We start from the raw sequence: 15,751 nt of genomic DNA, 5'->3' as shown, positions 1-15,751 counted from the left end.
AGTTTATTTAGTTAACGCATCAATGTAAATATAACGGAATTTGATGAGACTGTCATCAAAGTGAGAGGGTTAGCGCTATAAAACCAGGTTTAATCCACCATTTTCTACATTTGAAAATGCCTGTACCAAGTCAGGAATATGACAGTTCTTGTCCATTCGTTTTTGATGCGTTTTGTTATTTGATTTTGCCATGTGATTATGGACTTTCCGATTTGATTTTCCTTTAAGTTCAGTATTTTTGTGATTTTACTTTTTAAAAGGTGAGAATATGAATGTAAATCATCGATATGATCCATTAACTGTGTTTGATTATTTTTTTTATACCTGAAAAATCAGGAGAGAAAACCAAACAGACGGGATAGGCAGTGTGATTAAAATTACGGACTCAGTATTTGCTTTCCATTATCAAATTGGAGGAAAGTTTAACAATTATCAGAGGCTTTTAATTTTTTTCTTTAGTATTCATTATTTAGTGTAATATGTCATGTTTAATCCAATGGCAGCAGACCTTTTAATACTTTTAAACGAAAAACCTTATTTTGGAAATTTTAATGTTGTATAACTGAAGGATACACAGCGACATAATATGAGCACCAAAAGTAAGGACATCTCTACACCCAGCACTGAACCATTAAATACTATTGGTGATCTTTGGAATGACTTCAGTCAAAATACTGGATTCCACGGAGTCAACAAACTGTCAGGAATAACAAGCAGACACAAAATAAGATTGTAAGTATCCACTTTATTTTATTTCAACTTTCTCCTTTCGGGTCTGATCGTTGGTTCGGCAACTCATAATTTAGGTTCTAAAAAACTGTTAATTTTTAACTCCGATGATATAAAAAGATGTTAAAATGTGCAATTGTTTCAGATTTGACACATTTATCACCCAGTACGAAATCAGTGATGTATTTGTGACGTCTTAAATGTAAGGGAATTTGTGAGCGCTTGAATTGTGGAATAATTTTTTTTAAGTTTTCTGAACAATTAGCAGAACCACTTCCCTACGACTACAAATAATGAAGAATTTTAGATATGAAAAAGTCTATTCTTTTCAATAAAAATTATACTGGCGAGGAGTGGCGCCACATATGAAATAAGTCGAAAATTGGACGATTTTCTAGAAAATTGGCCTAAAATGAAATATATACACATTTCACGCTAAAATATTTATAATATATGAATTATTATATTGATATTTTGGGAGGCGACTTTCCTGATATGGAACTTATATTTTATAAATATATGAAACAGATACAAAATAATAATGTAGCAATTCATTCATCGTAAATTCCCTCAAACAATTGAACTTTTATAAAAGAGGGACGAAAGATACCAAAGGGACAGTCAAACGCATAAATCTAAAACAAACTGACAACGCCATGGCTAAAAATGAAAAAGACAAACAGAAAAACAATAGTACACATGACACAACATAGAAAACTAAAGAATAAACAACACGAACCCCACCAAAAACTAGGGGTGATCTCAGGTGCTCCGGAAGGGTAAGCAGATCCTGCTCCACATGTGGCACCCGTCGTGTTGCTTATGTGATTACAAATCCGGTAAATAGTTTAATTCGGTAGGTCACATTCATGAAAGGGAAGGGGATTGTAGTTACGACGTAAAGAACATATCCGATATCATTTGTGAAACGGTTATTCCATAACGGTCAACCAACTCGTGATGGCGTCCGTAAAATTTACGAAGGGATGATTTCAACTTAACCATTTGGAACTCTTGGTTTAATAGCTTCCTTGTGAGCAGTAACCCTCTATCAAGAAAATCATGATTAGAAATGGAAAGTTCACAATTGGAAAGCTGAAATCATCTCTTTTGTCGTAAAGTTTTGTTTTCAACCGACCCTCATTGTCAATTTCTAGATGTAAGTCAAGATATGAAGCCGACTTAACTGTATCTGTAGTATCCTTTATCTCCAATTTTATAAATGCACTTTTACAGAGCTGTTTATTGAGGTTACTACTCCTTCAGCTTCAAACCTGTTTTAAAACAACTATATTTAAGTGAGCGTCACTGATGAGTCTTATGTAGATGAAACGCACGTATCAAATTACAAGCATGGTTCCTTTGAATTTATCATATTTATGAAGGAGGAACACATGTAAATACATATTATACACGTTGACCTGTAAAATAAAACGAACTACGTATTTAAGATGCACTTAAACCATTTAAACTACACTGTACTTATATAAGAACATTATGTGATGAAACTATATTTCAAATTATTTATTTTTGTTTCAGGTTATTGTGGACCTGTTTTATTTTATCATGTGGTATATACCTCATAGTAACCGTGGTAGAGGAGATAAATAATTACTATAGATATCCTACAACAATGACTCAGTATACCAAACCAGAAAATGAAATAGAGTTTCCATCAGTGACAATTTGTAATCTAAACTCACTAAATAAAAGTGCAATAAAAAATGATTCAAGGATAGATAATTATTACTCTAACGTAAGTCCCTTTCGTGGTTTCTCAAATATTACGACAAACTGGAGCGATCCGATTTATGATCAAGAAGGATTTTACCTTAACCGAACATTAGAAGATGTTATGACAGATGAAAAAAACATTCTTGATCCTGGTGGATTTTTGGTTTATGCAACTTTTCATTTGAGTTATTTAGATGTTAGGAAATACTTCAAAGTTAAATTGTCCCACATGGGACCATGTTTGACATCAAATCCAGATATGAAAATAAAAACAAACCACGTAGGATCCGTCTTTCATTTGACTTTGATGCTTGATTTGGACAGTGCAAATAACTATTACGGCAGCTCTTATGGAGAAGGACTTCAGGTATTTGTTTCATGTTTTTTAATTAACACCTCCTTGTTTATTTAGACTTTTTCAAATACACCAGAATGTTTATCAATATTAAAGTTAATCATTGGAAAAAATAGTCATAATAGGTACAATTGTTTCATGAATATTTAATGACGCGAGGGAATAAGACAAAGTAAAATCAAATATCTGGTACTTGAAACCACGATTATTATCAATTAATTATTAGAATCATTCAATTGTATCAAAAATAATGACAGTTCCAAGTGCTTGGTATGATTGTGCAACATTACCAGTAGAGTAAATTTGTATCTTTAGTAGTTTTGAGTTTTCTGTGTTGTGTCTTGTGTAATATTATTTGTCTGTTTGTCCTTTTCATTTTTTGCCATGTCGTTGTCAGTTAATTTTCGATCTATGAGTTTGACTGTTCCTCTGGTAACTTTCGCCCCTCTTTTAAATAACCCTTCGGTTAGTTGCATACTTTTAAATACGACAACATATATAAGTCTAAATATGTGACAAGACCGCCTTCAAATACACTATGGAGTGTGATACAAGCATTTGGTAAACCCGATGAAGAAAAGCATTACTCGAAAGCTATATTGCTTGTCCTGGTCTAGTTTCCTGAACAGAGAACAGGTGGTGTAACATGGGTTAAAATTCTGCTTAGAACAAACATGTAATACGTTTTGACTGTAAGATAAAGTATTTAGCTTAAAGGTCAAGTTCATTAATTGAGCTTAAATGTTTCCTTCTTTAACACAAAACAAATCATGTTCACTCTATATTCTATAACTTGGTTAAGTCATGAAATAAACTTTATAGTAGTGTAAATTACTATAAAAGAGTGGCGAAAGATACCAGAGGAACAGTCAAACTCACAGATCGAAAATAAACTGACAACGCCATGGCTATAGATTCAAAAGACAAACAGACAAATAGTAGTACATAAGACACAATATAGAAAACTAAAGACTTAGCACCTCGTCGGTAGGTCACATTCGTGGTGAAAAGGAAAATTGATTGTAGTTACGGCATAATGGATTAATTTAATAATTTGATTCGACCGTCACTGATGAGTCTTTTGTAGACAAAACGCGCGTCTGGCGTAAATATGAAATTTTAATCCTAGTATCTATTATGAGTTTACTAATTAATACGCCAGACGCGCGTTTCGTCTACATAAGACTCATTAGTGACGATCAGATCAATATAATTATAAAGCCAAAAAAGTACAATGTTGAAGAGCATTAAGGATCCAAAATTACAAAAGGTTGTGATAAACAAAACTAAGGTAATCTATTCCTGGGATAAGAAAATCTTTAGTTTTTCGAAAAATTCATATTGTTGTAACAGGAAATTTATAAAAATGACCATATGATTGATATTTATTTCTACACCGAAGAGCTGACTACTGGACTGGTGATACCCTCAGTAACATATCCGATATCATCTGTGACACGGTTATTGCATGACGGTCAACCAACTCGTGATGGTGTCAGTAAAATTTACGGTGGGATGATTTCAACTTAACCATTTGGAACTCTTGGTTTAATAGCTTCCTTGTGAGCAGCAACCCTCCATAAATGAAATCATGATAGGAAAAACAAGCGCGGGAATAACGTATCAGTTGGGAAAAATATGATCCGTATGCAGGCGCTGCTGGAATGTTGCTACATAGAAATGGAAAGTTCACAATTGGGAAGCTGAAATCATCTCTTTTGTCGTAAAGTTTTTTTTTCAACCGACCCTCATTTTTCAAAATCTGGATGTAAGTAAAGATATGGGGCAGACTTTAATGTATCTGTTGTATCCGTTATCTCTAGTACGATGATAATTGAAGCGTTAAAAGTAGTCACCAAATTTTGAATTATTTAGTGAGAGATTATCATCTATATAGCGGAACGTAAAATTAAAGGATATTGCTAACTTCTTATCCTTCTTCATAAGAAGTTCTTGTATTAAGTCTGCCTCATAATAACAAAGGAAAAAGTCGAACTCGATGACTTACAAATATGGCAAAGCATCTAAATGCCATTTATATATATTTTTTTCCAGTTCCTAGTTCATGATTCGAAAGAAGATCCTATTTTCGAAGGAAACAGTGGTTTTTATGTTGAGCCAGGAAAAGAAGTGTTTGCGTCAGTGCATAAAACTCGGGTAATAATTTTAATAGTTTATATTAAATTTTTTCTATATGGATATATGTTTGATTTCATGGAAGTAATAATTGTGTAAACACACTGAAAAAAAAAATACACAATAGATATACATGTTTATCGGCAATTTGAACATACAGTTTACTGACTACTATATTTTTTTTTAAATAATGAACATGACTTGATACTTGAAAATATTAGGCAATGGCATCATGTCTCAGTACAGCAACGTTACGTTAAAGTCCAAACGCATCATTTTCTCAATGAAATGCACGCGACTACATTCATACAAACGAACAACTATCCCAACGTTTTGTACGGATTACAATAGTTTTACTAACGTTTTCATTTTACTTCAAATTTCCAACCCAAAAAACATACAGTGAAGACAAATTGCCGATAAAAAGAATCGTAGCGGACAGGCTAGAAATACTAGAAAATTAATATAAGGTGTACCAAGCTTACTTTTGCTACAATAGATCTCTGACATTAGAATATGATTTTGAGCTGACTTTTGATTCAATTTAATTGATTAAAAAAATTGTGTGGCTAATATACTGCAAAGTGACAATGATCGTGAGTTTAAAGTCGTGGTTATATGCTAGTCAACAAAAGAAACGATACACAAGTTTGAATTCCAATTTATCATGAAATATAATAAATAGGAAAAACTCGGAACAACATAAGGATTGTCTTGAATATTCTATTATTTTTATAATTTTTTTTTATGTTCGCCGATTTTAGTTTGAATATTTGCCAAGTCCCTATGAAGCAATGGGGAATGAGTATTGCAGAGATCACATGAACAACGACGGTTCTCAGTACTATAGAAGTTCTTGTTACAAGGATTGTTCATCAACTTTTTTTTTAGACAGATGTAATTGTCTCCCTTACACACATAACAGTAAGTATTAAAAAAGAATAAGTGAACAAGAAATATTTGGACATGAACAAGATGAGACGCAACATTTAAAACAACATAAGTCTTTTCAACTGTTGCTTCAGGGTTCACCTTATAGATCATGGTACCGTTCAATAAGTCGAATAGAATTATATAATTAGTAAAATTACAAAACTACTGAACTCCGATGAAAATTAAAAAAGGAAAGTCCCTTATCAAATGGCAAAATCGAAAGCTCCACCACACTAAAACGAATGGATAACAACTGTTATATTCCTTGGTACAGGCATTTTCTGATGTCGAAAATTGTGAATTGAACCTTGTTTTATAGCTAGCTAAACCTCTCACTTGTAGACGATGTTAGACGGTTACCCGACCGATAGTACCTTATACATAGAGTAGACAAAAAGAATCTTTTGAGATGACTGATACAAACGGTTGTACAAAGCATGAACTAAACAATAACTATTATTAATATTGTATGAATAAATAATATATTTAATGAAAAGAGAAACAAGCGTGTGAGAATGTTGCTCCATTCATATTTTTTGAACAACTAAACACAATTTCAGACTCTTCATAACAAGACCTTAAATACATTGGTCACTTTTTAAATTTTAAACCAAGTTTGAATTACTGAAATAAAGCTCACACTTAAATGGAAATGTGCCTTATTAGTATGCCATACAATTTGAGTTCGAATTGTAAACTTCAAACAATTATTATAATTGAATTGTATCTTCGGCTTTCAAATGTTTAAATTTGATCGTCTATACGAAAAATGAAACGAAGTACAGCGCTTCCGGACGCTAAAAACATATAAAATATTATTTTTTTTCAAACCATCCTGGAAACGTCAAAACTAATAAGATACTGAATACAATCGATTAACAAAATCAGATCCTTTTTTGAAAATAGAAAAAAATATTGGTCTACTATCCATTCGCTCCAAGTACAAATATATTTAAAATGTTTTTGTCTGGTTCATTTCATCACAACTTTCAACAAGTCTTGTACAGGAATTATTAGTGGAATATATACTTCTCCGGTGATTAAATATTTATGGAAAGACACCTTAAATATATTTTGTACAATGCTAGTATACCTTTTTTCGAGGATTCCTTTGACAAACTGGATCATAGACACCCCTCTTTACCGAAGGTTCACTGCCGGAATGGTTGACATTCAGGGGTCACAATATTATACGCTAGTTACTCTTTGGGTAATGAATGTTTTATTTGCAAAGATTAACACGAAGGCTCTTACTAATGGTACGAATTTCTTACACTTCCGGAGCATATGAGTACATTTTGTATTTCAGTAAAGTGGGACGTCTAGGATCCTGTTTGTCAAAGGAATCCTCGAAAAAAAGGTATACTAGCATTGCACAACATTTTAAGGTGTCTTTCCATAAAAATGTGATCATCAGAGAAGTATATTTGTATTTGGTGAACAGATGTCTCATAGGCAATCATACCACATCTTATTATTCTTATATGCATTTAAAAGCCTTACGCCTTTTCGTAAATATGTGCATCATATTGACCGTCATAATATTGAAATGTTGATTACACATGTATCAATTTAAGTATTTTTACTCATTTAGTAAAAAGTAATTTGAATTATAATTTGTAATGTTATACTTGTCAAATCATTGTACTTGGAACAGAAAAACAATATTGATGTATGCACTATGTTGTAGGTACATATTACTGCTCGAAGTTTCAAGTGGCTAACTGTATTTTGAAAGCAATAGGTAAAGTGTGCCTTTGAAATACGTTTTCTTTCTTTCTATTATCCTACTTCTATGTACACCACATATTTTTTTTAACGAAAGAGTACATGATATTTAAGACACCATGGGGAAACAGTTATGCCGTTTAAGTTTAGCTATTAATAATATTGTACAAGCTTTCTTTTATGATTAAGAATATAGCATTCCTTCATTATACAATAAAAATGGCAAAATTACATTGCAGACACATCTTTTGACTTCATAAGAATCGACGACTGTGCTCTATTCCATATATTTAGTTGAATGCCAAATAAAATATTGAGTTGAAAAGCAGTAAGATATAAAAATTCCGAAAAGGATGACAAAATATGCTCAACGTTATCTATGTCTTGAAGAATATATCCCTTAGTGTTTAGATATAATGCCACCATTGATTTCCCCCTATTAGTCTTTGTTAAACTTGCACAAAGTGTGCAGAGCTTATCTTTGTTTCAAATAAAGAAATACTTGATAATAGTAAAGTTTTATCCTGTCCACTTCTAAATACAAAATTTCATATTATGTTTCATTAAAGAAAATAACCATCCATGAAAGTTAACAAAATGAGGTATGAAAGGTACCAAAGGGACAAACAAACACATAGATAGAAAATAAAACTAACAATGACATGTCTACAAAAGAAAAGAAAAACCAAACAGACAAATAATAGTAAACAAGACACAACTTAGAAAACTTAAGACTAAGCAACACGAAACCAACCAAAATCTTGGGCTGATCTCAGGTACGCAGGAAGTGTAAGCAGATCCTGTTCCCCATGTGGCACCCGTCAAATTGCTCATGTTATAACAAACCCGGTAAATATTCTAATTCGGTAGATCACGTTCGTGAAAAGCGAACGGTATTGTAGTTACGACAGAAGAAACTTATCCGATATCATCTGTGAAACAGGTATTCCATAATGGTCACCAATTGAATAACTTAGATTAATAGTTTCCTTGTGAGCAGCAACCCTGTATCCAATAATCATGATAGGAAAATGAAAGCCAGGGAATATCGTATGAATTGGGAGGTATACACATTTTGTATGCAGGCGCTTCTAGAATGTTGCTACAAAGAAATGGAGAGTTCACAATTCGGAAGCTGAAATCATCTCTTTTGTTGTTAAGTTTTATTTTCAACCGACCCTCATTGTCAATTTCTAGATGTAAATCTTGATATATGACAGACTTAACTGTATCTGTTGTATCCTTTATATCTCGTTATCAAACACATTTTCAACCTTCCTGTGTACCAGCTTAGTAACCATGTAACCTCAAGTTTCGAAAATATTCTATAGAAACACCAAATAAAAAAAATTAACGTTGCTTTGAAACACCCGAGTTATATGTCAGTGACACAAATAGTCGCATTTGTATAACAAGATTGTTTTAATGCCGTTTCAATAATAATAGATTTTTCTTGAATTGTAAAATAGTAATAAAAAAGGGAGGCGGTATGATAATGACGATCTTGTGTGTTATATATTGAACTGTATATTGGACAATTATTTATTTTAAATTTCAATTATATGAAGGAGACTACTACAACCAAACAAAGCTAGTGGATAAGTGTGATTGTCCATTGCCGTGTTCATCCACACATTATGACGTGTCTTTGACGTCATCACTATTTCCATCTGATTTCTACAGTAAGAAGATATTTGATCTCAATAGAGACAAACATTTGGACTATTACAGGTAACACAATTTCTTAGAATTTTGTTTTGGGTTGTGTTAAAAATTGGCGTATTAATGCGATCATAAAGCAGTCGGTGGAGGTGAATTCAAAGGTCTGTATTAAAGCTAAATTCTCAAAAATACCGAATAACGAAAACAATTCTAAAGGGAAATTTCTAAGCAAATGGCAAAAAACAAAGCTCAAACACATCAAACGAATGGACAACAAATGTCATATTTCTGACTTGGTACAGGCATTTTCTTATGTAGAAAAAGTTGAATTAAACCTTGTTAAATAGCTAGCTGATGCTCTCACTTGTGTGACAGTTGCACAAAATTACATCATATTGACAACTATGTGTGAACAAATCAAACAGACATAGGCTACGTGATGGAGCCGTACTTTGACTTATAATGGTTTACTTTCATAAAATTGATTCTTGAATGGAGAAGTGTCTCGTTGGCACTCATACTACATCATCCTATATCTATGTAATAGGTAACAATGTCAAAAATAGTGGAACAGCAGTCAACATTGCGGTTTAATCTTAATCACTATGAAAGGAACCAACAAATATGTAGCAAAGTAGCACAAAAAAACATATAGACATAGCACATAAGCAAAATTGAAAAACAAGAATTCAAAAATGTGAATTGAAGTAATTTTGTGATGTACTACCGGGTAAATGCTAGACGAAAATTTATATGTTCATTCATAATATTGAAAAATAAAAGCAGTCGGGGTCCTACTGATTCTTCAAATGATCATATAATGCAAGTTATCACTGTCAAGTTGCTTGTCACATCTGGCTGCTCCATCGGCGTTACTTAGTATTATTACTTGATTTATTTCACTGGACTGGGCGGAGTTTAACCCGTTCACTCATTATAGACAGGTGTTTTGGGATCAACTCATCAATGAAGTGTCCAGTTATGAGCATTGATTCGGTTAAAATCTATGTAAACATTAAATGTGTATTCGCAAACTAAATAATGAGACACAGTCATTGACTCTCTTTTAAAGCCGAGTTTAAAACATTTGTGGATATGAAAGAAAACATTCCCGATAGCAGTTGCAAAATCTGTATATTTCGCTATTCGGTATTGCTTTAATGTTTTGGTGTCACTGGTAGGTGATTATAGATCAGTAATAATTAAAACGGCAGTCATCCGTTTTACAAACATTTTCAAATAGACTGTCCGTATGCAAATTGAAAAATAAGCTCCGCCCGACCAGTTGAAAACACATTGGTAATAACTACGTTCAGTTTAAACATTTATTATCAAAATAACAACAATATAATCACAGACAATTTTGTTTTACTTTGTTCTTGTGTTATATGCGCTGTTCTTTTCATTTCTGTACGTATCATATCGAAAGGGCACATACCTAATAAAATTGTAAAGATTGATTTTATTATTAATATATTAAAATTTCCCGAAAATACCAAGTTTGATTATATACAAACTAGGTTGGATCATCAGGTATAAGGGTATCTTCCCTTTAAGGAGAGAATAGAAGCGATTCAAAATTTATTGTTGTTTATAATTGGTGTTCACCCTTTATCAATATAAAAAGGCCTTGTCCATTGATCTTACAAAGATTTCCAAATAGAATTTTTCTCTATTCGTACAGACTCCTCACTTTAACTTATATAAATGGGTTGCTCCCGCATCACGCTGGTGGGCCAAAAAAAAGCTAAAATGATTCTGTATTGATATCTAATTGAGTTTGTACTTATAAGTATTAGTGGAATTCAAGAATATAATGGTGGCTCATAAGTTTAGTTTTATCTGTATAAACTTAGTTTGATTTGAAGCTTTTGAGGACTGATTGACCACTGGAAGTTATATGATATTTATTATATCTCAGTTATTTTTTATATAAAATAAGTACACAATTTTTTCACCATTTTGTAAATTACAAGCTTTGAACTATTGGACCGGTAAAAAAATTCCAACTTTTGTACCTGGGTGAAACTATTTGACCGCAAGCTTTATTATATTTCGCGGAATTTTAATAAATGTAGCTACGCAATTTGAGGATTTTGAAAATAACGCAGGAGTAATGACGTCTGGTTTTACCAATTGTATATGGTATAGACTTGACGTCAGTGCAAGACCTAGCCTTATCATTTGAACATATCTATGAAGAAAACGTTTCTTCTTTTTAAAGTCATAAGAAACGAGTGACCGGTGAAAAATAATGTTCTTCCAATTCTTGAACCAATGCTTACAAACATCATAAACTTAGTCTTCTGTGCACGAATTTCTCATTTTTTACGTGTAAATTTCGTATAATCGTCAATTTTTTTTCAATCGGCCAGTGTTGGTGTGAAAATATGGCAGGTAATTAAAGTTCGTGTTTTGAATCCGAAGTTTAACGATTGTCACCTGTTTGTCAACAATCGACATAAAATCAACAAAAAGCATGGAAATTGAGCACGTGTTTAACATGTAAATTCAGATAATAGTTTATTTTAAGGACATTCATGCGTATTGTGATCACCGGATTTTTACGAGGTGGGTCACACTGAGGTCACTTTGCATACGGAAAATATGTCGGGGGAATTGCTTGCTGGAAGCAAGCAATTAAAATAAAGTAAACTTCTTCTAAATATGAATGAATTAAAGAATTTTCTTCAGAAAAAAGTATATGTACATAAGTTTTATAATGAAAACTATCCATTGAGTTATAAAAAACATATGCATTATTCTTTTTGATTTGAGGTTTCTTATGACTTTAATATTACTATAGGTGATTTATCACCGCCATTTATTGTCTGTTGTCTATTCGATATAATAAAACATTTACTGACTGGATATTCGTGGAATTGTTAGTTTATTGTGCCTTGAAACAATAAACTTACTATTCCACTCATACCCAGTATAAGTATACATTACTAGTAAGGTTAAAAAGTCAAGCAGTACTGTATAAATTATTACTTTGTTTTATGTATTGTAACAAATGATAAATGTATTACAGACAATAGAACATGATCGAATAGCTTCAGATACATGGTTTGCGTTTTACCCATAACATCTCATTTGTAAACATGATTAAAATATTTTTCTACCATTACAAATGTTCGTTATACCAATATATCGAATAAATCAAATGATTGAAATTCTCAGAAAAAGCTTATAATACGTATATACTACACACTTGTTGCATGTTCAGTCAACAGTGAACATTTCATTGTCTTCAGTTGACGTCAGTGCAAGACGTAGCCTTATCATTTGAACATATCTGTGAAGTAAACGTTTATTCTTTTTGATATTACGATAGGTGATTTATCACCGCCATTTATTGTCTGTTGTCTTTTTTAAATATAGTAAAACACTTAATGACTGGGTATTCGTGGAATAGTAAGTTTATTGTTCCTCGGAACAATAAACTTACTATTCCACTCATACCCAGTCAATAAGTATACATAACTATTAAGGTTAGAAAGTCAGGCAGTAATGTATGAAATAGTTTTATGTATTGTAACAAATGATATATGTATTACAGACAAAACTACATCGCCCTCCATATTTATTTTGATCAGCTTTCTACAACAGTTTCACAACAGGTTCCAAAATATTCTTCTGCTGGAGATATATTTGGTATGTATATTATCATTGAGGAATGATAATTAGACTTTGAACTTATATTGATACAAAGAAATTACAAAAATACTGTACTCCGAGGAAAATTCAAAACGGAAAGACCCTAATCAAAGAATAAAACGATAAAACACATTGATTTTACCATGGGATTGGCCTTTTATAACAATCCCGAAAATATCAACATTAAATGCAACATTTATTTAGTGCTTGAACGTTTGTTAATTACACCTATAAGGTCTTTCTTGTTCACAAATACCAAACATCTTCCTTTGATTGCTGTTAATGTTTTATATTTGAAATTGGGCTAGAACACAATGGTAACGCCAGTATTTACATCAAGTATTTCTGTAAATAAACTTATTTATTTGAAAGATCATCTACGAAAGATAATTGAGCTGGTCTGTAAATTAAAAGTTCCCTGTGATATGATGCATGACTGACTTAAAAAATGGTTATTCAGTGATATGACATCATCAATATGATTGAAACTAAAATGAAAGTATTTTGCAAGGTGCTTTTTCCTTTTGCCTTTTAGAAGTTTTAGAATGAATTCGGCTTCATACAATTATAAAAAAACAAGTAACCCATTGGAATATCGACTGTCTGTTGAAATATCATTCCTCCAAACTCAATAAATATATTGTCGATTAAAGAGTCAAGCATTTTGATCATATCACGATCACTGTGGATCTTCAAAAAATAAGGAATATTGTAACACAAAACAAGAAAAATTTATATCCACGATACGCATTTTTAGAGAAAAAGCTTTTTATCAATGTGATGATGGAGTCGATCTTTAATTGAGAATGGGGTATAGAAGTGTAAATCGTAGAAAAATCTTATGTTACAATGTTGCTGCAAAATTGCACAGATTGAAATGTAAGAATAGCAGTAGATCTTAAGAAGTTTGGAGATTCCACATCGATCTTACATGTATTGACACAACTAGTTGAATATACCTCATCACAATATTTTTGAAGGTAATTTCATACTGTAGAAATAGTTATAGTCCACACTTTCGAAAGAAGTTTAGTCGAACATCTTGATGATTCAGCTATGCATTGTTCTTTATACTGAGTGTATGAAATATTTTTCTACCAGAGGAAATGTTTGTTATACCAATATATCGAATAAATAATTGAAATCCTCATAAAATGTTTATAATACGTATATACTACACGCTATTTGCATGTTTAGTCAGCAGTAAACATTTAATTGTCTATCATTATGATAGCTCAAATCGCTCATATTTTGTACGTTTTTAGCTATTTGTGTTTCTAATTTAATAGCTGATAATTTGCAAGGAAGGATTTATACTATCCGAGTTGCAGTCAGACTTTTCAGTTCTTCGTTCCGTTTGCTCTAATTAACTCAACGTACACAGCTTATTACTTTTCTAATCATTATTGTCGTGATTAACTTACAAGAAATACAACTTTCATGTTATTGCAAAATTAGGTTATACATTGAGATGGTGATCTCGATTCAGGCTAAAAAAATGCAATATTGGGATGTGTTATTAAACAAAATGTTTTTTTTTTTTTAATTTGCATTAGCTAACCTTGGTGGTCAAATGGGATTGTTTCTTGGTGCAAGTATTGTAACCCTCATAGAACTATGCGAGTTCCTGATATATGCATTCTGGACTTTCCTGAGCAACCTAAGAAACAGAGGAACTAGAGTGCAAAAAGTAGCTTTTAAATAAAGATGGTTCTAGATGAACATCCGAAACTTTTCTATGGAGTCTCCTGTATGACACTTGACAAATAAGTGCCGAAGGCATTCAACATTTAACAGATATTCAACTAATGCGAAAACGTCAATGATCGTTCTTTTTTATTTGTTTGGTACATATTGCAGAAAAGACACTGTGTGTTAGAGTTTAGAACACTGAAACATCATTTTTACCCCGAATAATCGACCACTTCTGCAAAAGATGTCATTTTGTTTGTACAACAATACTTCAATTTTTATACAGGGAATCTTTTTAAGACACGTCTATCTGTAGTTTGTAGAGATATTGCTCAGTTTACGTCATGAATGAACAATTAATATTGAAATTGTCAGATATCACAATAAACTAGCATGGTATACTAGAGTTGTATGCAAGATTGAATTACTTAATATTTGCTGCCATGTTGAACTGACCACAGCTCTATACAATACTTTTAATCAAAATCCGATCATTAAACCTCCTTAGGAAGGGGATATGGCTGTCATAAACATAAAAAGTAAATTACAATTCGGAGACATATCTCCTGACGGGCTATCTGTAAAGAAAGATGAGTATTAATTACCATTTTGTTGTTTACTTACGAATTACACGCAATACATTAAGATCTGTAAAAAAAGTAATAGATATTCAAGTTTAAGTATGAAGTGCATTGTATTATTATGAATTAATGTCAGCTTTTTTCGGATACTTTTATTATGGTTTTAATTTCATTATTATTAGTTATAGTATACAATAACATTAACGGTACCAATTTTCCTGCATCAGATGCGCATTTCGACAATACATGTCTCTTCAGTGATGCTCGTGGCTTAAATATTTGAAATCCAAAGCTTATAAAAAAGATGAAGAGCTATAATCCAAAAGGTCCAAAAAGTATAGCCAAATAAGAACATTAAGAAATCAGAGCTTTGCATGAGGGAAACAGATATCTTAATATATGATTAATTCTGACATTTTGTAATAGCAAATTTCAAGAACACAAAATAATCCGTAGTACTGGCTTCTAGGCTGGTGATATCCTCGGGGACTTCTAACAGAATGCGACACAACATATAGCACTCTCAATTCTTTGTGTCACA

General features: G+C 32.0%; 1 protein-coding gene across 1 annotated transcript; it reads left to right on the top strand.

Moving 5' to 3' along the window:
• The first annotated feature begins 334 nt into the window (after nucleotides 1-334).
• On the top strand, nucleotides 335-15,036 carry LOC139490973 (acid-sensing ion channel 5-like). Its single transcript, XM_071278148.1, has 8 exons — nucleotides 335-732; nucleotides 2,269-2,830; nucleotides 4,874-4,975; nucleotides 5,719-5,878; nucleotides 7,578-7,631; nucleotides 9,184-9,346; nucleotides 12,840-12,934; nucleotides 14,494-15,036. Exons 1-8 carry the CDS (start codon nucleotides 587-589, stop codon nucleotides 14,640-14,642), a joined length of 1,431 nt encoding a protein of 476 aa, XP_071134249.1. The 5' UTR covers nucleotides 335-586; the 3' UTR covers nucleotides 14,643-15,036.
• The last annotated feature ends 715 nt before the right edge of the window (nucleotides 15,037-15,751 follow it).

This window comes from Mytilus edulis, chromosome 10, assembly GCF_963676685.1.
Source record: "Mytilus edulis chromosome 10, xbMytEdul2.2, whole genome shotgun sequence".
Lineage (NCBI taxonomy): Eukaryota > Metazoa > Mollusca > Bivalvia > Mytilida > Mytilidae > Mytilus > Mytilus edulis.
The sequence above is the reverse complement of the archived record's forward strand: the minus strand, read 5'-3'. Positions and strand labels throughout refer to the sequence as shown.